Source organism: Cololabis saira, chromosome 11 (genome assembly GCF_033807715.1).
Source record: "Cololabis saira isolate AMF1-May2022 chromosome 11, fColSai1.1, whole genome shotgun sequence".
Classification (NCBI taxonomy): Eukaryota; Metazoa; Chordata; class Actinopteri; order Beloniformes; family Belonidae; genus Cololabis; species Cololabis saira.
The window spans coordinates 16,638,132-16,664,748 of record NC_084597.1 but is presented as its reverse complement, the minus strand read 5'-3'; the positions used below and the strand labels follow the sequence as shown (position 1 = coordinate 16,664,748).

At 40.4% G+C, this 26,617-nt stretch overlaps 1 protein-coding gene across 5 annotated transcripts in view; it reads left to right on the top strand.

The window, feature by feature from the left end:
• Window positions 1–23,386, top strand: part of arhgef28a (Rho guanine nucleotide exchange factor (GEF) 28a) — a 48,145-nt gene extending 24,759 nt beyond the window's left edge. For 4 of the 5 annotated variants that reach the window (XM_061733820.1, XM_061733818.1, XM_061733819.1 and 1 more), the window contains 14 exons: window positions 82–228; window positions 959–1,209; window positions 1,277–1,402; window positions 2,076–2,193; window positions 2,341–2,595; window positions 2,703–2,779; window positions 2,884–3,062; window positions 3,189–3,280; window positions 5,976–6,161; window positions 7,459–7,697; window positions 9,636–9,683; window positions 10,603–11,121; window positions 14,318–14,603; window positions 21,772–23,386. In XM_061733820.1, the coding sequence (XP_061589804.1) occupies window positions 82–228; window positions 959–1,209; window positions 1,277–1,402; window positions 2,076–2,193; window positions 2,341–2,595; window positions 2,703–2,779; window positions 2,884–3,062; window positions 3,189–3,280; window positions 5,976–6,161; window positions 7,459–7,697; window positions 9,636–9,683; window positions 10,603–11,121; window positions 14,318–14,603; window positions 21,772–21,938 (2,690 nt within the window). In that variant the 3' untranslated portion in view covers window positions 21,939–23,386. The remainder of the gene's footprint in view (window positions 1–81; window positions 229–958; window positions 1,210–1,276; window positions 1,403–2,075; window positions 2,194–2,340; window positions 2,596–2,702; window positions 2,780–2,883; window positions 3,063–3,188; window positions 3,281–5,975; window positions 6,162–7,458; window positions 7,698–9,635; window positions 9,684–10,602; window positions 11,122–14,317; window positions 14,604–21,771) is intronic. The other variant, XM_061733817.1, reaches the window with a different exon arrangement.
• The last annotated feature ends 3,231 nt before the right edge of the window (window positions 23,387–26,617 follow it).

Here is a 26,617-nt window from a genome sequence, read left to right as displayed (position 1 = left end):
ATGAAACAAAATGTTTGGGACGCAAACAAACCTCTGATTGTGATGATTAAAAGGGATTTTTGCACCGGTTTTTCTCTGTAGACAGTGTAGATTCCTGTATCCGTAGTCTTGGCGACATCTCTACTGATTCTGTGGACTATGAGGCCGAGTCCTGGAGTCTGACGGTGGAGCACAAGTTCAGCAAGAAGCAGGACAAACGAGCCGTCAAGCGGCAGGACGTTATCTATGGTAAGTCAGTGGAATGAGTCATTTTCTGCATGTTTTGATGTATTTGATTGCTATGACCACGACCACGACTAGGGCTGGGCGATATGGACCAAAAGTCATATCTCGATATTTTCTAGCTGAATGGCGATACTCGATATATATCGATATTTTTTCTGTGCCTTAATTGGGGTTTCCCCCAAAGCATTATAGCATAGCATCTCTGTTAGCTTCATTTTTTTCTGAGGCAAACCCTTAAAAAAACAGTCAGTTTTAATACAATGCCTCGTGCCAAATGTCACACAGGTTCCTTTATTAACAGAGGTCTGCACAATATCAAAATGTATGAAACAAATGAAATAAAAATAAACTGCCTGCATATATAGAATAAAAATGCTTTTTGAATAAAACAAATATCCCTTTCCTGCATAACAATTAAATTAAAATACACTGTGCAATTAATACAATGTAGACAGTAACAGGCAGACTTTTCCACTGAGGTTGACAGTTGTGCAAATCTCAAATAAAACATTCAAGTCAATTTGTCACAAAATAAGCTATATCAAAATCATAAAAAAAAATTAAAAAAATTAAAAAAATTTAAATCGATATAAACGATATTGTCTCGTGCCATATCGCGTTTGAAAATATATCGATATATATTAAAATCTCGATATATCGCCCAGCCCTAACCACGACCAACAACTTCTGAACTGCTACATCTGAGTAATGGCTTCCTTGGCCTCTCGTGCAGAACTGATGCAGACCGAGCTCCATCACCTACAGACCCTGCACATCATGGCCGAGGTTTTCCGGCGCGGGATGAAAGAGGAAGTGCAACTGGACTCTGAGGCGGTGGAGCGGGTGTTCCCTTGTCTGGACCAGCTGCTCCTCTTTCACCACGCCTTCTTTGCTTCAATGAAGGAGCGGCGACAAAGCTCAGCCCAGCCTCAAGGACATAGGAACTACCTCATTCAGCAAATCGGAGACCTTTTACTTCACCAGGTTAGTTCTCCACCCTTGATTCTGTTGTAAGTATGGGGTTGTGGTGTTACAACAGGCTTTTGTGCAGTTTTCAGAGGAAAATGGAGATAAAATGAAGCAGGTGTATGGGGACTTCTGCAGTCATCATAATGAAGCGGTCAGCTTTTTTAAAGAGCTCCAACAGCACAACAAGAGATTTCAGAGCTTCATTAAGGTAGTTAGATTTTAATTTTTTAAACAAATATAGAAATGTACGACGGAGTATTAGGGCCAAACAAAAAAACAAAAAAAGGAAATTACGAGAATAAAGTCATAATGTAATGAGAATAAAGTCGTAAAATTACAAGAATAAAGTCATAATATTACGAGAATAAAGTCGTAAAATTACGAGAATAAAGTCATAATATTACGAGAATAAAGTCGTAATATATTATAAATATATAAATATAACTTCACAAGATGCTCAATATTCCTCATTTTAACACAGGGAGAAGAAGCTCTTCCTGTTAGAGTTCTCATAAATTATATTCTCATAATATTGCGACTTTATTCTCGCAACATTACGACTTTATTCTCGTAATGTTACAACTTTATTCTCGTAATGTTACGACTTTATTCTCGTAATTTTACGACTTTATTCTCGTAATATTACGACTTTATTCTCATAATATTACGACTTTATTCTATTACGACTTTATTCTCGCAACATTACGACTTTATTCTCGTAATTTTACGACTTTATTCTCATTATATTATGACTTTATTCTCGTAATTTCCAATTTTTTTTGTCTTAGTTTGGCCCTAATACTCCGTCGTAGAAATGAGAGGATCGCTGACGTTAAACTCAGGGAAAATGGGGACTAACGCTTGAATTTTGCTTTTAAAAGCAACAAGGTAATAACTCTTTAGTGCGACGGAGGGAGATCCCAGAGTGCATCTTGCTTGTGACCCAAAGGATTACAAAGTATCCAGTGCTGCTGGAGAGGATTCTTCACTATACTCAAGGTGAGTCCTCTACTGCCCTCTGCTGGCATATGATAATCAAATCCATGCACTTTCAAAAACAAAATTTTGTATTTGCATATTGAAAATGTACCGATGACAAAGATAATCAGCCTGAGTCTTTGCATATTTTCTTTCCTCGTTCCTCAGAGGAAACAGAGGAGCACACAGACCTGTCAAAAGCTCTGGCTCAGATTCGAGAGGTGATAGCAGCTGTGGACCTGAGGGTCAGTGAATACGAAAAGCACCAGAGGTTACAGGAAGTGGGGAACCGTATGGAGAACCGTAGCACAGCCAAGCTCAAGAACGGCTACACTTTCCGTAAGCAGGACATGATGAGGCCGGGACAAACGCTCAAACACCAGGGCATGCTCCTGTGGAAGACCGCCACCGGTCGACTTAAGGGTGAGATCGTGCAACTCTGTGCTGTATGTTCCTGCACACTTCTAACTTTTAAAACTAATGTTCAGGATGCTGATGTAGCAGTGTTCCTTCTTTCCTTACTGTCTCAGATGTCCTATCAATCCTTCTCACGGACACACTTATCTTCTTACAAGAAAAAGACCAGAAGTATACATTTGCCACTGTGGTAAGAAGAATCAGGCAAACATCTGGCTGCAAAAGTTATCAGTACTTGTTATCAGTGATTCACGCTGTCATGCATCTTTTTTCTCCACTTTCAATCTGCCTCAGGATCAGAAGCCTCCAGTTATTGCACTGCAGAAGTTAATAGTTCGCGAAGTGGCGAATGAAGAGAGGGGGATGTTTTTGATCAGTGCTTCATCGGCCGGCCCAGAAATGTACGAGGTCCACACTTCTTCCAAAGAGGAGCGAAACACCTGGATGAGGCTCATCAGAGAGGCTGTGGAAAGGTTTGTGTGTGTGTGTCTTGTTCTTCAAAAGCAAACAGAAGTAAAGGAGGATGCTGACTGCTGAAGCTTCAAGTTTCATCTCTGGGTAACACTGTCTTCCCTTCATGTACTGGTTCTGCTGCTTAGCTGTCCTGAGGAAGAGGAGGGATACACAAGTGAATCGGAAGAGGAGAGGCGAGTTGCTGAAGCTCGTTTCCAGAAGATCCACAAGTTGCAAGGTATGACTTAACCCAGTGGTCCTCAACCTTTTTTCAGTGATGTTCCCCCTGTGAAATATTTTTTCAGCCAAGTACCCCCTAACCAGCGCAAAGCACTTTTGGTTGTAAAAAAAAAAGACCTAAAACAGAGCACTGTGCCATCAGTAACTGATTTATTAAACATAAAAATATTGCTGCTACGCTTCAACCACGACTCCATCGTTGGTCCAAGTGATTGACAGGTGAAGCCAGGTGGCATTTGACAGGTTAGGTGGAACCATCCTGGTGTGGGGGATACTCTGCTGTTTTAGGATAATAAGTTGAATAGCCTACTCCTGAAGATAAAATTCATTTTATGAATTTAGACTTATATTTTCCTCAATTATTAATGAAATAATTATTTTTAAAGGATTTTTGCATAGATGCTACTTTTTAAATATATGCAGTACTCGAGTTGAGGGGGGATGAGGGGGGATGGCATCCCCCCTGAAATAAAAACGGTCTAAATCATCCTCCTGAAATAAAAACGGTCCAAATCATCCCCCCTGTAAAACTGCCATCCCCCCTTTCCATCCCTTATGTCATTTCATCAATGAATGTGGTTTTACTGCTATTTCAACATTTAGAGTCATCACCAGAAAAATAACTTATTCGACAATTTTCACCTGTTTCAAGTAAATTTTCACTTGAAATAAGTAGAAAAATCTGCCAGTGGAACAAGATTTATCTTCTCATTACAAGCAAAAAAATCTCTGGTTCCACTGGCAGATTTTTCTACTTATTTCAAGTGAAAATCTACTTGAAACAGGTGAAAATTGTTGTTTTTTCCAGTGATGAGTCTTGTTTTAAGTGTAATGAGATTTTTTTTTTTACTAAAATGAGACATTTTAACTAGAAATAAGACAAATATTCTTGTTAAGATTTTGAGTTTTTGCAGTGATCCATTTTGCTTATCCTGAAGGACAGAGTCATATTAAAGTTCAGAAAACAGTTTTTTATTGTTGTGTTTTGATGTATTTGATGTAAGCCCAGTGGATATTTAAAGCTTACAGAAGGCTGCATTTAACTGCTGCTATGTCATTCCTGCAGTATTTCTGCAGGTGTTTTGGTCAGTGCTATTATTTGTAATATATTATATTATTTGTAATCAGCACAAATTATCTGTCCCCATATGATAAAATACACCACCCCCCTGATTTTTTTTTACAACTCGAGTACTGAATATATGTATATTTTAAAATCTCACGTACCCCCTGTAGTGCCTTCATGTACCCCCAGGGGTACACGTACCCCCATTTGAGAACCACTGACTTAACCTATGACAATAGTAGTGGGTTACAACCATGTGTACGCTCTTTCCCTTTAATACCTTGAAATGGGATAAATACAACCTCAGATATAAAACAACATATGTGTCACATATGACACATTACACATTATACTGTCTTGATTTATGTAACACATCAGCTAAAATGCAGAAACGGTGCCTGAAAACCTGAGTACATTCTTACTGTTCAGTCAGTAAGTAGCAGCCAAGCACTTTTAATCAAATGTTTTGGATTACTTGACAATTCTCTGTGATCATCTCTGTAAAAGACAGAGGTGGTCCCTGTTTAACACAATACAGAGAAGGAAAGACATGACCCATGATCTTAGAGAACCAGTTGTTGCTTTTCAGCTGTATAGCCATTTAGAGTCATTCTGTGCAAAGGAGGAGTATTGACAAATGTAAGACATTTAGGACAGATATCAACCTTTCCAAGAGTGACTACCGCAGCAAGCTGGTCAGAGCATACAATGTTTAGAGAATTTAAAAACAAACAAAAAAGCAGCAACAGCATTTTGGGCTTGTCAGAAGAGACCATGAACCTTTTTTATGGTGTAACGTAAGGATGGGCGGTATGGACTAAAAAATGTATCACAATAATTTCTGGCATTTATCCCGATAACGATAAAAATGACGATAAAAAAAATACCCCAAAAAAATACCAATTCAACTCTTTCTTTCTTTCTTTCTTTCTTTCTTTCTTTCTTTCTTTCTTTCTTTCTTTCTTTCTTTCTTTCTTTCTTTCTTTCTTTCTTTCTTTCTTTCTTTCTTTCTTTCTTTCTTTCTTTCTTTCTTTCTTTCTTTCTTTCTTTCTTTCTGGCTCATATCTTTCTTTCTTTCTTTCTTTCTTTTTGGCTCATATCTTTCTTTCTTTCTTCATTTCTTTCTTTCTTTCTTACTTTCTCTTTCTTTCTGGCTCATTTCTTTCTTTCTTTCTTTCAAGCTCATTTCTTTCTTTCTTTCATTCTTTCTTTCTTTCTTTCAGGCTCATTTCTTTCTTTCCTTCTTTCTGGCTCATATCCTTCCTTCCTTCCTTAACGCAAAACCATAAATCAGCTTTTACACAAAAAAGTCATCAATGGGAATTTATTGTTTTTACCACGAGATGACAAATTCTTACCGTGCGGAATTTTTTTTACGGTATATCGTGACGGTAAAATATCACCCATTCCTAGTGTAAAGTGTATTTGTTCATACAAGGTGGCATTTCTAGCATTTAAAGATGTCACCAGATGTTCTTTCTATCATGTAAACCTTAAAGAAAGTCCACTTTCTTTTTGATGTTACTGTTTGTTAAGTATAAATGTTTAACCCAATTAAATACCATACTTATCATCTCCGAGTTAACATTTTAAAATCTGTGAACCGTATGAACTTTTTTTGTATCAGAGAGTTTGACAAGCCAGGACCAGCAGATCTGCTCTTGCCTTGAGGAGAAGCTGCAGATCTATGCAACACTCTCCGCCCAGAGTGGGAGGACGAGCGCCCCCCCAGCTGAACTGCACCTGCTGGTCCAGCCGCAGCTGGAAGAGCTGCCACAGGCGGCCGGGCTGCTGGCTGCAGCTCTGCAGGAGGGTGAGAACCTCTACAAACGCACTCTACGTCAGGAAACACTGCAGTATAGTTGATTTGACATAGAAATCTATTCCCTTTTCTTTCATCACACACAGCGATGTAGCAGATCACACTGAGTATATAATACTACGACAGTTATTATTAACAGTCAGAAGCTGCTACGTGATGAAGAAAGATGTTACATTTATGTTTATGTTATGATGGTAAAAATTGTGGTATTGCATGAGGAAGTCTAAAGTGTCTGAAAAGGATGTTAAAGTTGTACAGGTTGTGTAGGAGGGCAGTGTAACAGCAGGGAGATGTGGAGTGGGATTAACTGAGGTGTTTCAGGTGGAAGTAGGACTGCGTCAACGATCAGTCCCCTTTTTTTTTGCCACAGTAGTATTTCTGACCGATGAGGTCAAAGAGGGATATCCATGGATTACAATGTTTGCAGATGACCCTGTGGTCTGTGGTGAGAGAAGGGAGCCGGGGCAAAAAAAGAACCTGGAGAGGTGGAGATGTTACTAGATGAGCAACACAGCAAGACGTAATGCATGATTAAAAATGAAAAAGAAGCAGGTGGAGGAGAGGGGAAGACGATGCAGGGGTTTAAACACTTTGAATTGACTGTGTAGAGCATTAGGCAGTGTGGAAAAGAGGTGAACGCAGGCAGGGTGGAGTGGATGGAGAAGGGTGTCCGGAGTTCCACTACAGTTATCTGTGAAGATGCAGAGGACAGGATGGAAAAAGTTCACTTATTTGTGGAACTTCCCCTGAAGAATGTATCTTAATCATTTAATAGGAAACAGGAAATGGTCCCAATAATTAAAAGTTTTTAGCTTATCCTCATTTTATTAACTTTTCCAAGTAACAGAAAAACATCAATGTGCGTGTGAATGTTTTCATTTCATTAAAGGGACCAAAACCTTACAGGACACCAAGCTCCAGGGACTTCCTGTCAATGTAGGGACTGCAATTAATGCATTCCCCTTTGGCGATATATTTAATTGTTTTTAACTGAATTGTCCCCACATTTTTGGATCAGGTTTATGATAAGAGACATTCACTTGTAACGTTGAGGGCTACGGTAAGGGTTTAGTTGGTGCGTCATACGACTGGACTAACTGCATGGATATGTTATGTCAGATTCGCATCTATGTGTGTGTATCTACTGGTTTATATCAAACATATTGATCGTAGAAGTTTGAGCGTGTGCCACAAAAGCAATCAATCACAGAAACTGTAAAAGTACTTCCGCAGCAAAACAGACGCTGATCCGTCCCCGCACGTGGTTTCTCGTTTTTCTGTTTTCCAGCCGAGAACCTGAAAGCCACTTTGTCATCCAAGTCCCACTCTCCATCAAGTCACAGCCAGGACTCGGACACGGACTCTGTGTTTACCATCGACCCGGCCGCACTTGCAGAATCCCCCTCTGACCTTTCCGAGCCGTCGCCTGAACACCCAGAGGCTGGTGAGCGGGACTGGCCCGAGGGCGTCGCTCTCCAGTCTCCAGCTGACTTTCACAAAAGTGATGTGAATAACATTGACTCTAAGGTGAAGACTAGTTTTTTTCTGTGACATTATGACCTGCCAGATACTGGGAAGATCTTCCTCCTGATGAGACCAGACTGGATGTGGATTAAAAAAACAAATATCTGTGGGTGTCCCGCAGAGTGACGGGTAGGGTTGCCACCTTTCAGAAATAGAAATAAAGGACGCCCCGATTTCAGCAGCGCAGGAGCCAAAAAAAAGCCCCAAAACCTCTAAACTGCATAAAAATATGTTTATTTTATATGAAAAAAAACAAAATGCTTTGATTTAAAGTTTAAAGTGCTTTAATAGCATTGAACTTGTATGACTGTATAGACAGCCAAACATACTAGCAACTGAAATATCCTCCTATGCTACGTATGTCCACCTCAGCCAGGATATATAATATAGTTACAGGTGAAGAATATGGTGTAAAAGTTAATTTATTTCAATAATTCAACTAGAATATGGTGTAAAAGTTAATTTATTTCAATAATTCAACTAGAATATGGTTTAAAAGTTAATTTATTTCAATAATTCAACTAGAATATGGTTTAAAAGTTAATTTATTTCAATAATTCAACTAGAATATGGTTTAAAAGTTAATTTATTTCAACAATTCAACTAGAATATGGTTTAAAAGTTAATTTATTTCAACAATTCAACTAGAATATGGTTTAAAAGTTAATTTATTTCAATAATTCAACTAGAATATGGTTTAAAAGTTAATTTATTTCAATAATTCAACTAGAATATGGTTTAAAAGTTAATTTATTTCAACAATTCAACTAGAATATGGTTTAAAAGTTAATTTATTTCAATAATTCAACTAGAATATGGTGTAAAGGTTAATTTATTTCAACAATTCAACTATGGTGTAAAAGTTAATTTACACAAACAAAGATTTTGCTGGCCTTAATGTTTCCTGTGTTTTATTTTGTTCATTATTGTTAAATTTAGTGTTGATGTGTGTGTGTGACAGACGTGTGTATGGGGCGTTAATAAAAATACGGGACAAATTGCGTCCCGTATTAGTTCAATACGGGACGCAACATTTTCTTTCTCAAATAAAGGACAATTCCGTATTTTACGGGACGGGTGGCAACCATAGTGACGGGGCACTATTAGCTATATAGCTCTATTGCTAACCATGATGTTAGCAATAGAGCCTGTGCGTTGAGGGGTCTTATAGGACCGCGGTTACTTCACACATGTGTCATAAGAGCTGGTCAGATTGGTATCCGGGGAGTTTAAGTCTGGGGAACATCTCAATCTCTGCTTGAGCAGTTTTATGGGGCTCTTTGCCATCCTGCTGAGGGAGGCTTTTTGCTTTTTAACGATACGAACAGCGTTACACATTTACTCCTCAACAGTTTTAATGTCAAAGCTGATCAATGGGTCAATAGAAATGATAAGATTAAGACGTGTTTCACTGAAATATCAACGAAGCAACAAGGTGTGTGATTTCCGTGTACTGTAGCTGCGGTCATGATGGCGGAGTTGCAGAAGGTCATAGTCTCCCAGTTCACATCTGAACGTCAGGTCTTTCCAGATTGCCAACTGCTGTTTGAATAATTCAGCAGATTCTATTAGAATTACATTTCAGTCTTAATGCCATGAATCATTGATAAACTCATAATAAAGGCAGGTCCATTTCGTCTCTAAAGGTATTGCAGCATTAAAAATTGATGTGGAGGCTTTTTCCAATTACCATGCTGGGGTTGTGCTGCTCTTTGCAACTTTTGTGACCTGTGAGGTAAATTACTTCAATGGTAATAATAATGATAAAAACACTTTCTTATCAACTTATTTCAGACAGCATATTCCTGAAGCAGCCTCAGGGGGGCGTAAACAGAGCATGAATCTTTCCTTCGCCCCACTATCTTTTCTCTGTGTACTTCTTACACCTGCATGAAAAATACAGGAGACGCACTGACTCAAGTTGTCTTTGTCCATTCACAGGTTGCTGGCCGTGTCCAAACACTGACTCAGCTTCTGTACAGTTTGCAGGTAAGAGCAGTGCCACAGACGCAATCAGGTGTTTTTTTATTTTTATTTTTTTATGTTTAGTCAGTCACTGTACTTTCTTTGTTCTCAGTATGCATAAATGCATGCTGTATTAGCATGGTACTCAGTGGAGGTGCGTGCCTGCGCGCTCCAACTTCAGTGAATGCAGAAACGCTGTGTTTGTTGACGACAAAGGGAGCAAGTTGCAGGAGCCCTTCCCCTGCCGATCTTTGTTCTGCTTAGAGACTAAACATGTAAATTCAGGAGGAGAGCACGTGTGTGAATTTGCATACGACATGTGTGCTTGCAGTCTTACCTGTGTGGATTTGAGGTTCTTGATCACAGCCGGATTTTCATATTGTGATTTTTCTTTTTTTTTTACTTTTTTTTTTTATTGAACACAAACAGATTAATACACATTTACACTCTTTATCAATATTAACAGATACTAACAGAACAGGTGCAATCGTGTACAATGAAATAAAAGACATGAAAAGAAATAAAAATTAATAAACCAAAAAAAAAAAAATAAATAAATAAAAGTCGAGAGAGAAAAATAAAAACAAAAGGTTAATAGGAAGTGTTCATAGCTTTTTCAATGCTTCTGTTATTAGCGCCCAGCGGTCACTGAACTGGTTGGTTTTTAGCCTCAATCTTGCTGTAATTTTCTCCATCACATACACATGTCTTATCTTCATATTGTGATTTGTTTCTGAAACCAAAGAGCCCCAGTTCTACTAGTGAGGGGATGCTGCTGCCTTAACAGAAATATACAAAAAGACAGCTGGGCAACCAGTTGAACCTGATCAGGATTTTCATAACATTTTGCAATTCAAATTGCGTGCAGGGTTTGCGCATGTGATGAAAATGTTGAGCCTGATCCACTTTCATCAGGCCTAAAAGTCTTTTCTGTTTGTGCCAGGCTGCAGTGACCATGCAGGACACCTGCTACGAGGTCCAGAAGCTGCTCCTGCAGGAGAGTTGGCGCCCCTCACCCCGCGCCCAGCGCCTGCACCTTTCCAGCCTCTGGGGCAACACCCTGCAGGAGCAGGAAAAGCAGCGCAACTTCGAGAAACAGAGGGAGGAAGTGGTGCTGGCTCAGCGGCTCCACTGCCGCCTGCGCCAGGAGAAAGAGCGTTGGGAGCGAGAGCGCCAGGCGAGGGAGAGCCTCCAGGGGGAGCAGGAGAGCCGACTGGAGGAGAGGGAGAGGCAGTGCCAGCTGGCCGCGGAGAAGCTGAGGCACGAGAGGGAAGAGCTGGATGAACAACTGGAGGAGTACCAGCAAAGTCTGGAGCGACTCCGGGAGGGCCAGAGGAGTGTGGAGAAGGAGCGCGAGCGTCTGGAGGGTCAGCGGAAGCTTCTCCAGACCTGGAAGCACGAGCGGCAGACCAGCCTTCCCACCGTCATACCTCACATGCTCATCAGTCTGGATGGGCAGCAGGTACGGGGGTGAAACTTCAGCAGCTTCGGCCCTCAGTGAAGCCCCTTGACCCTCACAGGAGGGCGATGAGGTTGTGCAGTGTTTATGGAGTCTTCCTGGACTGAACTCGTTAACAAGGAGCTTTTTTAGACAGCTCCCTGCTTGAGTTACGCTGGGCCACTCATTTACACGGCGTTCCATCCACTCTGGAAATACAACCTGCGATAACGAGAGCAATTTCAGCATCATTTGTCTTACTGCTCCGCCAGCTCCACTTTCCAATAAACATCGCAAATGATTGATGATAATTAAACCATTGCAAATAAAAGCTCCGGCAAAATAATTAAAACCCGAGACGCGCAGCCCGAGGAACAAATCAGCCGTGTCCTGAAGGACTTAAGTTATTGACACTTTGTTTTGAAAAGCACCAAAGTGAAATATGCCCTACAGCTGGAAGGCATGAAGGAGAGAGGGTGTGCTGTCTTCTGAGCCCTTTAATTGCCTTCAAAGCTCATATTGAGCAGCAGCAATAGTGAAACCAATAGAGTGCACACATACATACGTATACGTAAACGAGGCTCCGCTGGCTGGCGGGTTCGTGACACTCAGTTGAGCAGGTGTGTCTGCTCAAAACACATGCAGAGCGCACTCCGACAGACGAGTAGACTCGGATTACAATCCCCTCTCTCCCTCATTAATTTACACAAGGCTGTGGGCTTTTGAGGCTCTCCTGGCTTTAAACAGACTTACTGTTTTTATTTCCATTCATCTATTTTAGTCAGTGCGGAGGCAGCATTAACAGCAACAACCCGACGAAAGCCAGCAGAGGCAGTGGAGGTCCTAATGTTCTCTTGCTAATGTTTTAGCCAGAGGCTGTAGTTCACAGGGTCAGAGACATATCCAATGACAAGCACACACACACACACACACACACACATCAGTTCTCAGGTCGTATCTAATTAGCTGCGCTGTCTCCACTCAGCAGTGGAAAGGCCGTGTTGATGCGAGGATGGGGGTGGTATAGTTATGAGCGGGCGTGAGGAGGAGAGGGAGCCTGAAGCTACTAGCTGTGACACCTTCTCACCAAAACATTAGTCATTTCTCGAAAAAGACTTTGACTATTCCCTCCACTTACGACTTGATACATGTAGAACTACACATGCATGTTTGTCTGCTGTCGCTTGACTCTGAAATTTGACTTCACTTGTGGTTCTGCAGCCATCAGAAATCCCACTTGCCAGGAATCCTGTATCATGTTTCAGTTCCATGGATATATCAAGTGACATTTTGTTCACAGTTGCATTCAAGCCTAATTGTGTAGGTAAAAACAATAATAATATCGATTATAATAATAGTAAAACTTGATTTTCTGGTCCCTTAGCAGTAGGGTTGGGCGATTTTGGACAAAAATAAAATCCCGGGTTTTCTCTGAAAACCCGATTTTCGATTTCGATTTCGATTTTTTTGGTAAAACTACAAAAGACAATGGAATAAATTGTTTCAAATATTTTATCTTTATTTTTAAAGAAAAATAGCAAACACATTTCCCTATTGGGAATTAAGTGCAATTGAAAGATACTGTAAATCTCCTTGAGTTTAGTAAAGTGACAACATTTACAATTTTCTTGACCAAACAAAGATGACTAGACGAGCTCTGTCTGTAATGCAGCCAGCTGTAGAAAAGGAAATCGATTTTCCGATTTTCCTTTTTTTTAACATCGATTGTGATAAATAAATCCGATTTAGATTTAAAATCGATTAATCACACAGCCCTACTTAGCAGTGTTAGAGAAATACAACCTTACGTAAAAAACAAGTGGGGGGAAGTTTTTTTCCCCCCATGCCATCATTTATTTCAAAATAAATGTAACAAAAAAAGGAAAAATCACGTGGGCAATACCAAGCACCCCCATCTTTTAAAAGCTTAAAAATGCACCTTTATCAGTAATGACTTGAAGTAGTAATTTCTTGTATGACTTTCAGTCTCACATGGTTGTGAAGGATTTTCCTCCCATTCTGTAGAACATTGAGTTCATGGAGGTGTTGGGCGATTTACGAATGCACAGTTCTCCCGAGGTCCTGCCAGAGCAATTTCAGCCAGGTTGGACGATCCAGTGGAGCTTTTAGCTGTTGTACCGAGGTTTTCATAATTAATTTGGGAATATTAAGGTATACAGAGTAGTTCCTGGTTGAGCCTGTGAATACAAAGTACCTGGGTGTTTTGGCTGGCAAAACTATTCAAAATTATTCTCTCCAGCCGTCCATGACAGTGTTTATGATGTGTTTGCCAAACATGCACAGTGCAATAATGCCAAACAAATTGAAACGTTGTCTGAGAAGTCTTTATGGAAGGTTGTATGATCCTCAGTTGTGCATCCCATTTTAAACAGTTTAAACAAAGAGGATTTCTCCTTTTTTCTTTTTTTGCATTTCTCTGGGCACAGTCTTTCCTTTTCTTAACTATAATTAATTGATAAAAGGTTTTATAACACTTTACCAATTTATGTATGGCAACAGTTGCTTGTCTAAAGCCAACTTATGTCTTTGCCTCTTGGCATTATGTTGCACACCTGGGTGATCCAGACCAGCGAAGAACCAAAATGTCTTTTAGAGAGGTCGTCTAACCTTCTGATTATCAGTTCCCCAAGGCCTGATGGTCACCACCATCTGACTGTTAATTATGCCCTTAAATCCTACGAAAGAAAGTAAGATGATACTTAGTACTGCCTACATTATTGTTTTCCTTTCTTCAGTTTTGTTAAATAAATAATGGCGGATGAAAAGTTATGTTACTGCTGCCTGAGATTAATTCTGTGTTTTTATATATTTTTATATCTTTATATCTTTATTTATATATATATATATATATATATATATATATATATATATATATATATATATATATATATATATATATATATATATATATATATATATATATATATATATATATATATATATACACACACATATACAACAGTATTAAAACGGGGTACTAACGGCTTTTTAAAAGTGGTTCAGTCGGTTATGATATTAAATGCATTTTTTGATCCCTCATTCAAATGCACAAGTGCACTTCAAAGGTGCATTGTTGGGAGGTTTAAATAAATGTTATTATTTTATGGCTCTGAGCTTCCTTTGCCTCTCTGAGCTCACCGTTCTCGTTATTCACCTTTTCAGCTCGAAATACAACTGTGACATTTTCTCTCTCCCTCAGGAATCGCCACAGAGCCCATCCAGAGAGCACGCTGGCAACGGCTCTGCGTTTGTGAATGAGGCTGTGTTCGCCGGCGGCAGCATTAATAACCGCCACGTCCACAAAAGAAATGGGCCCAGCACACACAATTGTCTCAACACCCTGCTGGCCAGATCCAACAGCAGACAGCCCCCCATTGTTACGACCACTCACAGCCAACAATCACCAGACTCCCAGGAATGGATGATGGACACGAGATACCTGTACAGCCCTGGAGGAAGGTTCGGGCTGCAGCACTCAACCAGTGGTAGGAAATACTCAGTTATCATTTTATTGTCTGTCAGACAGGGATAGTTTAAAGGAACATAAATCATATAGCAGCCATGGGCTAGGTCCAGTTTGTACAGTAGCTACCTCCTTCTGTGTCTTTTGTGCAAGATGTGTCTGTCTATATATATATATAAGACAAATGTGTCTTCTAGATGGTCATGTTAAGTCAAAACAAATATAAAAAACAAAACAGTATATATAATAGATATAGACATTATATATAATAGAATGGCATTGAATGGTTATTACATTTATTGTAACGGCACCCTTGAATTAAAACGGTAAAATTATAAAACTAATAAAACCAAATAAAACTAATGAAACTGTTGGCATTAAACACAAAATTTGTTCCAAAAGCCGAGGAGAACAGGTGCATGTTATACAAAGTAGAAACAAAGTCCTGGGAGCAGATCTTGTTTGCAGTTGAAGCCTATTCCACACTTTAGTTGCCTCAAAGGAAAAAGCTCTATCGCCCTTCGTTTGGAGTCTTGTTCTGGCCACCTCTGAAACTGAATGAAGTGGCGCAGTAGTTACAAGCCCAACATAGCTTTTGAAGCCAATAATAGGTTCAAAATCATTCCTAAACTGAACAGGAAGCTCTTGGTGAGAACTCAATACTGGTGGGATGTGGTCCCTCTTCTTCTTATCGGTAAAAAGTCGATCAGCCGCATTTTGCGCCAGTTGGAGGTGTTGGATGTATGTGTGGTCCATACCCGCATACAAGGCATTGCAATATTTAAGCTGGGATGTTATAAAAGCATGTGTCTCTTTCTCCAGGTCTTGAAGAAGGTCTTGACTTTAGAAATTGGCCTCAGTTCAGTTCAGTTCAACTTTATAGTACCCAAAGGTAAATTTACTTTGCAATAAGGTGGTCTAGCGAGTCCAGCAACAAGACACCTTCAGTATATACATACAAAATACAACATAAACATAAACCATAATCACAACATAAAAGGCTAAAACCGTATCTGTTTATTTAGGAGGGTTATAGCAGTAGGTATAACACTATGTTTAAAACAGATTAAATCTAATTATCAAATTCAAAAGTATTATGTATGCCTAGTAGGAATGGGTGATATTTTACCGTTCACGATAAACCGTCAAAAAAATTCCCCACGGTAAGAATTTGTCATCTCACGGTAAAAATGATAAATTCCTGTTGATGATGTTTTTGTGTAAAGCTGATTTATGGGTCTGTGTTAAATCCACGCAGAAGGAAGGAAGGAAGGAAGGAAGGAAGGAAGGAAGGAAGGAAGGAAGGAAGGAAGGAAGGAAGGAAGGAAGGAAGGAAGGAAGGAAGGAAGGAAGGAAGGAAGGAAGGAAGGAAGGAAGGAAGGAAGGAAGGAAGGAAGGAAGGAAGGAAGGAAGGAAGGAAGGAAGGAAGGAAGGAAGGAAGGAAGGAAGGAAGGAAGGAAGGAAGGAAGGGAGGGAGGGAGGGAGGGAGGGAGGGAGGGAGGGAGGGAGGGAGGGAGGGAGGGAGGGAGGGAGGGAGGGAGGGAGGGAGGGAGGGAGGGAGGGAGGGAGGGAGGGAGGGAGAAAACAAGGAAAGAAGGAAGGAAGGGAGAAAACAAGGAAGGAAGGAAGGGAGAAAACAAGGAAAGAAGGAAGGAAGGGAGAAAACAAGGAAAGAAGGAAGGAAGGGAGAAAACAAGGAAAGAAGGAAGGAAGGGAGAAAACAAGGAAAGAAGGAAGGAAGAGAGAAAACAAGGAAAGAAGGAAGGAAGGGAGAAAACAAGGAAAGAAGGAAGGAAGGGAGAAAACAAGGAAAGAAGGAAGGAAGGGAGAAAACAAGGAAAGAAGGAAGGAAGGGAGAAAACAAGGAAAGAAGGAAGGAAGGGAGAAAAGAGGAAGGGAAGAAGGAAGGAAGGGAAAAAAAAGGAAGAAAGGAAGAGAGGAAGGAAGGAAATGAGCCAGAAAGAAAGAAAGAAAAAAGGATAAATTCCCATTGATACGTTTTTGTGTAACAAGCATGGCGGATCTGAGAGCGAGATAGATTTATAGATAAAAAGGTGGAGTTGAATTGGTATTTTTATTAATCACCATTTTTATCGTTATCGGGATAAATGTTTTAGTCCATACCGCCCATCCCTAATGCCTAGAGACTTAACAGAAGAATGAACACGAGGAGAGACAAGACTAAAGCCCTACATCTAGCTGCCCAGAGGAACCAAACATTATCACTTCTGTTTTGCTTTTCATTTCATTTCTGGCGGTTGTATATTTTCTTTATGTGCAAATAAAATAAACTAAATAAAAAATAAACTAAACCAAGAGCCTGTACAGGACCTTGGTCTCCTGGTGACATTGTAATATATATCTGTGTTATCTGCATAGCTATGATTTATAGTTTATTTTGTTGTTGTTTCCCCATGGTCCCAGGCTGGAACCTTGGGGAACTCCACATATGATTTTTGTCTGCTCAAATTTAAAGTTACCTATTAACACAATACTTCCTGTTCTCTAAGTATGTTTTGAACCATTTTAGTACAGTTACGCAATGACTTCTCCAGTTGTTTGAGTAAAATATTGTGGTCAACTGTATCAATTGCAGCGCTGAGATCCAGTAAAACTAAGACTGACATGTTTTGAGCTGGTAGTTGTTCATTTGTGTCTTGTCAAGATTGTCCTTTTCCAGCAGAGGTTTGATTACAGCTGTTTTCAGTGGCTCGGGGAACACACCTGACATTAAGTTCACAATCTGTACCAGGTCTGACTCCAAAATGTTTGAGACCTTTTTGAAAACAAAAAACCTGTTTGCAAGATATCTGAACAAGAGGAGTTCAGTTGACGTAAGATGTCCTCCAGGTTTCTGCTGTTGATGGGATGAAACTGTGTCATGGTTTTTAAAACATGAAGCAACTACAAGCTCATTCACTGAGGACTATATAGGGAAAAGCAACACAAAGAGAAATAGGAAGTAAATGCTGAGAAATGATGCAAAGAGGAACTCAAGTTGATCCAAAACCAATTCCGTTGTATAGGTGACAAGTACTACCAGTGGATTTATGCTAGGCCAGTCTGTCATGAACGAATAAGAGTTAATGATAAGAGTGATAAGATAAACAAAGGACATGCTGAAATGTAAAAAACCTCATTTTACCTCGACACGTAAGCAAATGAAGTGACAATGCGAACACAACGGTCCTGGCTTGGCCTCAACGTGATCAGATTTGGCTTGATGGAAAGGACTTCATTAAACCCGGAAAATCTGCAAAATAAATCAATAAATAAACAAAATGCCAACCCCCCCCCGGCCCCTGGTTGCACCTACACATTCTGTCCAAGTTAAGGCGCAGAATGCATGACAGAAAGCAGCCCTGGAAATGAGAATGAGAATGTAAACAAAACCCGCTCTCGCATTGGTTTACCCGTGTATGTGAGAAGACGCGGTACTTTCAAGGCTGTAATCCTGGCGAGGCCTTATCTGTCTTTCCTGTAAATCACCCCTCCCCTTCACTACCTCCACCTGCACCAGCAGGGAGCCAGAGCCCCCCGCCCCTCCCCACCTGCTTGCCAAAGGAAAAGAAAATCAATTCTCTCTCTATCTATTGCCTGCCAGGACAGACAACAGCATGTGAATCACAGTTCTCAGGCGATGGTTGACTGATTGGGACATTGATCTAAAAAAAAATCTTTACAAAACTCATTACAGCATTACTTGTCATTGCGTTGGAGGAAGGAGGGAGGGATGGGTGAAGTGAGAGATACAGACACAAATTAATCTTATGTTTCACAGAAGGTGCTACATTAGCATGTGTGGCCATCCCTGTTCCCAATTCGTTGGCGCTGTGGCTCTTTCTCACAGCAGAATCTTTCCGTAGAAACGGGGTCATTGTTAGTGTTGGCTGATGCACAGTTCCTGGAATTGTTTACCAGCCACAGCAGGGCAGCCCAATCTCTTCTTCATTGATTAGCTCATTAACCTTTCCCCATTATCGACCTCGTATAAGCCCCGGTGAAACTAGAGTCACTTGTTAACAAACTGGGGTGGATACAGGGCTGCCGTTTATGATGCAGGTTGCGTTTCAGGAAATATATCTAACCGCAGCAGTTTTATCAGGGTGCCATAAGGTTCCAAAGTAATTTAATCCAAGAAAGTGAATATAATAACCATTTGCTGCTAGATTTTACACCCCTATGAGCAATAATCTTCAGATTTTATGCAGATTTTAAGAGCTTCGGTTTTAGCTTGGACTTGATCTGGTTGGTATGTGGAAGAACCTGGAACAGGAATCTCTTTCAAATATAAAAGTTCCATTGTGGTGTCAGTCACATGGACCCAAATATAATCGCACTTCTTATCCTCCACTGAGCACAGCGAATATTTGCTGTCAGACACACGCACGCGCACACACACACGCACACCCTTTTTTAATTTACTGGATTTCCATAATTTGCTCCAGCACAATGTAATCTTTGGGAACCGGTTGGATGGAATTTTCTAAGATGACATTTCAACTGATGAATCGTAACAGGTTTTAGTTGCTTGCCTTTTTGTGCAACGGATAGAAGCATTGAGTGTTTTCAGAGGGGAAAAGATGAGACTGGTGAACTTTACAGTGCACAGAGGAATTTAAACCTCTTAAAATGTGATGCATGACTCACCAACCTGCTCTGCAGCTTTGGCAAAAACTGAGATATAATAGATGTTTCTTGTCCTGCGAGCTCAGGAATCATAACTCTTTGTCGCACAAGTCAACATACCATAAACTCTATAAAAAGAACCGGACAAACTCCCGGTGACACTACCTACAGGTTTCTGTCGAGCCCCTTTTTTTTGTCTTACCGCATGGCGCCATGGTAGTAGTAGGAAGTGATACCGCCTAACCTTTCTTAATTTGAATATAGGCAACGAAATGACCTGGGCGCCAGCTGGAACATTATACGTTAGCGATTTCACCTTATATATATAACGTATAATCAGAGGTGGACAGAGTACTCGACCCCAGTACTTGAGTAAGAGTACAAATACCACTGGTCAAAATTTACTCCCTTACAAGTAAAAGTAGCTCAGTCAAAATATTACTCGAGTAAGAGTAGAAAAGTAAATGCTTTTAAATTTACTTTAAGTAAAAGTAAGAGTAAGAGTAAGAGTAAATTTCTTATTTTCCACATCAGTAAATTACTATATTTTTTCTAAACTAATTTAAGGATCTTTTAACTCTTGTTTCTGAGAATTCGATGTTGAGTTGTTGAAAGCAGAGAGGTAGTTCTGCTTCGGCAGACACAATAAACATTTGAAAATAAATGTCTGTGGTTTTTCTGTGCCCTCGTTTTTTACTCGGTCGAACTCAAACATTGAGTTAAGATACGGCCAAGGATTTTGTGAAAGTCCCTGCTCCGAGTCCGGCTCATTATCAGACTCAGACGACTCAGCGGATTGTCTTTCTTCTCCTGACGCAGGCGTAGCCATTGTTGCGGCTATGTCTTGACAAACGCAGGCTACTTTGGCGGTATCGTTTTGAGGACGTATTTCCGCTTTACGTACATCCCAGTGGAGAGCGTGCACTGTGATAGGTCTCCTCCTTTGACAAAAACAGCTTGTGTCCAATAGGATTTTAGGGAAGAAGAAAAAAGAGCAGACCTGAAAGTAACGAGTACTTTTCAGCCTTCCTAGAAATTTACTCGAGTAAAAGTAAAAATATTTGTCTTGGAAATGTATTCAAGTAAGAGTAATAAGTACCAAAGAAATCTAATACTCAAGTAAAGTACAAATCCTCTGGATATGTACTTAAGTACAGTACTCAAGTAAATTTACTCCGTTACTGTCCACCACTGCGTATAATGCAGGCTAATATTACCTTACTTTCATTCTGATCAGATGTGTCAAACATCTTCATCTTATATAAAATGACATGTGAAACAAGGGTCACTTCTTAATCTGTACCAACAAAAAACAAGCCACGTGACCCATCGGTTGCTGAAGGGCTGTTGTGGAGCCCACTGGGCGCAGCCATTAGCCAACGGCCAAGTTAGCTTCAGCTACCTGCTCCAACAGCAGATCCCCGCTGTAAGAGAGAATTCGAGAATATAGTTGCTATAACTATGTATTTGTGTTAAAGTGATAAAGTTGGTGCTTTAAAAAAAAAAAAAGCGCCCCAATACTGTGAAATCTAGCTACAGGGACCAAAACGGCTTATTCAAACAGGCTACGAATATGTTTATTTCTGCTGTGAATCTGGACATCTGAATCAATGGAGACTGATTAATCTCCGACTAAGCAAGCTTGAAGTAGCCCTTAGGCTCTGCCAAACAAGTCCCACTAAAATCATTTCGTAAACCATTTTAAATAAGCTGCTGTCTGTCATGCAGCATATTATTAACCCTTATTTCTTATTACCTCATGGGTAAAGCCTTCAAAACAGATATTGAATGTTTTTATTGCTGCATGTTGATGTCTCATCCATCAGAGGCCAGGCCTATATAGGCCTAAGAGAGCTACTCTAACAGACTCTTATACAATTAATCAAACCGAGACACTTCCCTACAGGGACAATGATGCAATTCATAGTTCACGCCATCTGTTACCATGACAGCACACCTGCCCGACTGCTATGCAGCATCCACCAACCAGACAAATTTAAAAATTAAATTACACCACAGACAGACAGCTGCAGTGTAAATGCCGCACACAAAAAGCATGGAGGGGTCTTTTTCAGACATGATTTAATTCAACAATGATGTTATGTGTCGTATTCTTGAAGGGAACAGTTAATATTATGAGAATGGTGTGCAGCAGGCTGGTCCAGAACGCTCTAACAGACCATACATTTCCCAGCTGAAGGCTCTGAAACATCGATACCATCTCGGTTGTTTATCACTTGTAATTTCCAGCCCCTGTTTCTTCATCTCTTCTTGTCAAGAAGAAGTTTGAGCAGGCAGGTGAGGTGTCGGTGAATCCTGACAGTTGGTTTTATTGAATGTGACATTGCTGAGTATGGAAGGAATGATAGATATTTTAAAAATCTATTTGTTTTACAAGCTGAACTGCAGCTGCCGTGCTTCATCTGTATGCCGTTAGTGATTAGACAAGCTGGCTAACAATTGTTCCAAGCTTATTAAACATGCGACTACATGTTGTTCCATCAGCTCCGGTAATGTTGTAATGTTGACGCTATGTTTCCTTTTCTTTGTGGCCATTCCAGATCACAGCTACAACGGGGAGACCTGGACGTCAACAGCGAGCGGAGCTGACCAGTATCCGGTGCTCCCGCATCCCAGTGACCCTCAGCTGGACCTGAGAGCACTTGTTTCCTTGGAAACTGACAGTGATGGGGAGGAGGGCAGGGAGGAAACAATTGTGTACCTCTGAAAGTGGAAAAATGACTTTTAAGCATAAAAAATATTTAATATTGTTGATATTAAGTATTTTCTTTTGTATTGTGCATTTTTTTTTGCTTTCAATTTGAAGTTTAATGGAACTACAGAGACTGAGAACCGAACTGGGTCTCAGATGCTTCATGCACCTTAGCTCAAGGCATCATTGGGAATTCAGTGTCTCTATCTTTTATGTATTTTTTTTTTTTTTTTTTTTTAAATGCGTGTGTGGTCATATTTTGACAGTCCCATTCCCTGCAGCCATCCCCCGCCCCCATCTGCCTTTTTTCTTTCCCTCCCTACATCTCTCCGCTCCCAAGCATTTCATCCCTCGGGCTCTAAATTTATTAAATTTGCTACTCAAAGAGAAAAGGCATCAATTGTGCAACATAAAAGTGAAACTTCAGTCTGCTTCTCTCCAGCAGGTCGGCCTGAGCGATGACTCGTGCAGGAGCGCCCATGACCCGCCATTCAAAGCAACCAAGATGGCATAGTTTCTCTCGCCCTGGTTGGACGCCTGTCCAATGGCGACCAAAGGCAGTTTCTTCTGCGTCTGCTGGTAACGCCCTCTAGAGGAGCCAGCCTTTTTGCCCTTTGCCATAATTGTTGTTGAAAGTGAACAAAGATTTTAAATAGCAAAAACACAAGAAAACTGTCATCACCCATATCATTAGAAACACTAAGGTCATTATTTTACGGATGCTCGGCTGGTCGATCAGTCCACCGCTTCAGCTCAGATATTGTAATAGCTGTTGGAGCGGATACCTTAATAAAGATGTTTATGATCCCTGGTGAATAAATTACAATCCCTGGTGGAAAGCTGTTGTACGGCATGTCATGATATTTGACAATCATTGTGGAAAGTGCTGTAATCCTCCAACATTTATTTTTTAAACTTCAGTAAAACGTTTGCTTTGTGACCAGATTCCTTGACATTTCCATCAAGGCACTTCGGCACTTGGTTTTTAGGGACACAGTCATTTGCCAATGCCGGCACATCCGGGGCATTTATCCGTGCATTTTGGCGTGCGTGGTGTGGTTTCATTTGTCATACATACACAAAAAATGCCTTAAATGGTGGAAGTCGTCTGCAGTGTATTGTTAGAAGTGCCCAGAACAATGCAAAGTTGCCTTACTGACGCTGTTGTGCTGAACACGGAATATTCATGTACTATATTTGCATATTATCCCTCACAAGCTTTTTCTGTAAACAGATATGTGCCAGTGCTTGAGGTGTTTCTCCATGTTTTGACGCACTATGATCGATTTGTTTTATCAACTGTTGTAGTTTCCTCTAAGGACAGTAAAGCAGTGACAGTATTTTCATGTGACCTTAGCACCATGTACAGAAGGTATTTTTGTGCATTTATTTATTTATTACAACAAAATAGTGTGTTTTTGTGAAGAGCTGTATTGTAAATAAATATGTGCCTCTGTAAACGATATTTTATCCTACTCAAACATGATTATATTGATAAAAGTACCTTGAATTAACTTGAAATTTCTTTTTTTTTTTTCTTACGGGCTGTTAAATGCTGTAAAAGTTCAGCTTGGGTGATAATTGGCTGCAACTTTAGTTTGGCGTCCTTGGTTCGCCGTGCGGTGCCCCCCCCCCCCCTCACCACCCCATCAGTGCAAACAGATGTGTGCTGCCGGTTCAGCTGCCAGCAGTGACAGGTGGCCGTCCAGGTGCATGAATGTCAATGATCTGCCGTCTCACTGCACCTTATGAATTTCAGTCACGAGAAGCACATCAGGACCGGAGGAACATCCCACATTTCTGGCGCACCGCGATCTTTAGAAATCCTCTCATGGTTTTATGGTTTTATGGCTGCAAGTATTCCCTACGATCAAGGTTTGGTTTACAGGAAAGGCCACGTTTAGAAAGAGATGGCTCATATGCCGCACTGGCTTTCCTGGACAACAATTGTGCATTTTATTTTTATTTAATATTTTCCAGCTGCGTCCCACCTGACTTTAGGCATCTGCCCCTGACATGGACCTCATTATTTCACAGAACTGCTACTAATTAACTCTCAAATCTTTTCTTGATGGGTGATTTTTATTTTTTTATTTTTTTTTTTTCTGGCTTAGACTTTTTTATATTTTGCAATATTATTTAATAATGTTTAGCAATTTATACTCTTATGCCGGCCATGTCATATACACGTAATTTAATTATATGTGTCAGTTACCTGAACCTAAGCAGCTGTTTGAAGGGAGACAGAGGACAATAGTGCTACATGTTATTGATTTGTAAGCTGTTGTATGCATGTGCATTACGTAGAGAAGGGTATTTACCTGTCTGTACTGTACTTGAGAGGCATCATAGCTCAAAAAGCCAAATGTGCCCTCCCTGTTCTGCTCTGAAAACATTACAGAAGCTTTTTGAGTCTGGGCACCAATACAAAGTAATTTGAGAGTATCTGGTTCATCTGTCTTTGACTTAATGGTAGGCCGACCACAGAGGTGTAAAAATGGTCGTCGTTATTTCTCCCCACTGATCCTTCTGCATGTGGATTCGATAATTAAAATGCTGCTCCCTGTCACTCAAATAAATAGGCCACTATTTGGCCTTTGTGTCCCTCCCTTAGCTTATTCTTAATTACCCTGGTGGAGTAACCAGTAACACCAAAGGAAAAACCGATGAAGGGGGAAACATTGCTGAATCATCAGCTGGGGTGAAACATGCGTGGCCTCAGCTTTTCCCAAGGGGAAGTGTAATGATTTCTGTAGACACACAGAATAAACCAGCACGACCCAAATATAAATAACAGCCATTAAAGCGTATCCCAGTGAGGGATCCTTTTATGAGAAACCTGAACAATATACAGCACATATACAGGTTATTAGATTACTCCTGGAGGAAAATATGGTGACAGGCCAGGCTCAATATACAGTATGGCCCGGAGGGGAAAATCTATGAAATAAACAAATATACTGTATATTTGTTTCAAATAGATTTTCTCATCTTTTTCTCTTCATGGATATGTATAAGTAAATATTACTTTATTTTTAACAGTGCATATGCAATGTTTTTGAAGTCATTGCAGTGAATACAGCACTACTTTTGAAGTGACATTTCCTCTCATCTTTACTTTTGACCCTCTTTTCAACTGGTCTCACTCATCCTGCCATCTCCATCTCCCCTTTAAAGCCACACTGTTTACCCCAAAATAAACGCTTACCACAGAGATTAAACATAAGAGAGCTGCAGTGTCAAAGTCATAAGGCCGAGCCTCAAAACAAAGATGTGCAGGTCACCCTGGCCTTGTTTTTGTTTTTTTACCATCCCCTCAGGGCACATGCTGTTCCTGTGAAACTTTACCTTCATCTGAGAAGCTAGTTAGACACACTTTTTGCAATTCCTGGGGCCTGTACTACGAAGCGGGATTTGGGGTTAGCGAGGTAACTTCAGGTTTAACCCTGGGTTTTCAGGACTACGACGGTGGTTCACTTCTCACCGGGGTACATCGCCATGGTAACTTATGCTGAACAGCTAACCTGCTCCGGAGCAGGTTATGTTCGAGATACAGATCGCCGGGTATAAAAGCACCGCCCACTGACCAATCAGCTCTCTTGGAAAATGGCATGCCCTTTCGAAGAGAATCCAGTGGAGCTCGGTGCGCGGATCGTGAGAGGAAAAAAAAAAGAGTGGGCTGACTTTCAACAAAAATTGAATTAGTCAAGAAACTAAGCAATTCCTTTCATACCCAAGTATCAACACTTTATCATTTCTTTTCTCCTGACAGAGAGGTATGCGAGTACGTTTGTCTTTGCTGTAGATACCCTCACTCCGTCTTTCTAAGAAAACTACTTTTGCAAATAAACCTTTATGTACAAACTGTAAATATACTGTAGAAACAAGGTATGAGTCATTTGAGAGAGGATGAAATGTCAGACCTCGTTTAATTTGAACACGACATGAACTTTTAATTTCAAGTCTAAATATTAAGTTAAATCACAGTGTAAATTATCTTTTGCTCTTCACTACTGAAATAAGCGGCTCTGACAGCGGACTTCTCCATGCTTGCGATTGGTCATGCGCTGAAAACACTGCCCCTTTTATGTGCACGCGCTCATATCCAGATTGGAGAAACCTGGGTTGATATACCGAGTTGATAACCACCGTCGTGTGACCGCTTAGCGTGATTGCAATTGTCCGGGTTAGTGAATCTGGATAAGGAAAAGATATCCTGGGTATGTTGAACTTGCTTCGTAGTACAGGCCCCTGGTTGCACTGCACAGAAAAACAAACAAACAAAAAAAAAACAGTAGATTCCCTGGTTTTACTTCTTTCCAGCTTTATTCCAACTCAACTTTGATAATAATTAGTGTATAAAATTTTTTAACCAATTGGTTCCAGTAATATAAACCATTTATCGGGGCTATACCGAATCATCGACAAAGATGAAAAAAAGAATCGATGACAAAATGAGTCGCCAGTAATGGATTATTAGTTGGTTACATCATCACACGTCTGTCTCATGCTGTGGGTTCGAACTTACTTCTTAAAGTAATAATGGGGTTCAGGCGTTTGTTATGGCAAGCCTGCGTCGTGTATCACACGGCTGGAAAGCTCTTTCTTTCAGAAACCTTTTAAATGTTTGATTTACACCAACTATTTAGGAATAACTGCAGTGAGGAGCTAACGTTACAAACGTGTGACTATAG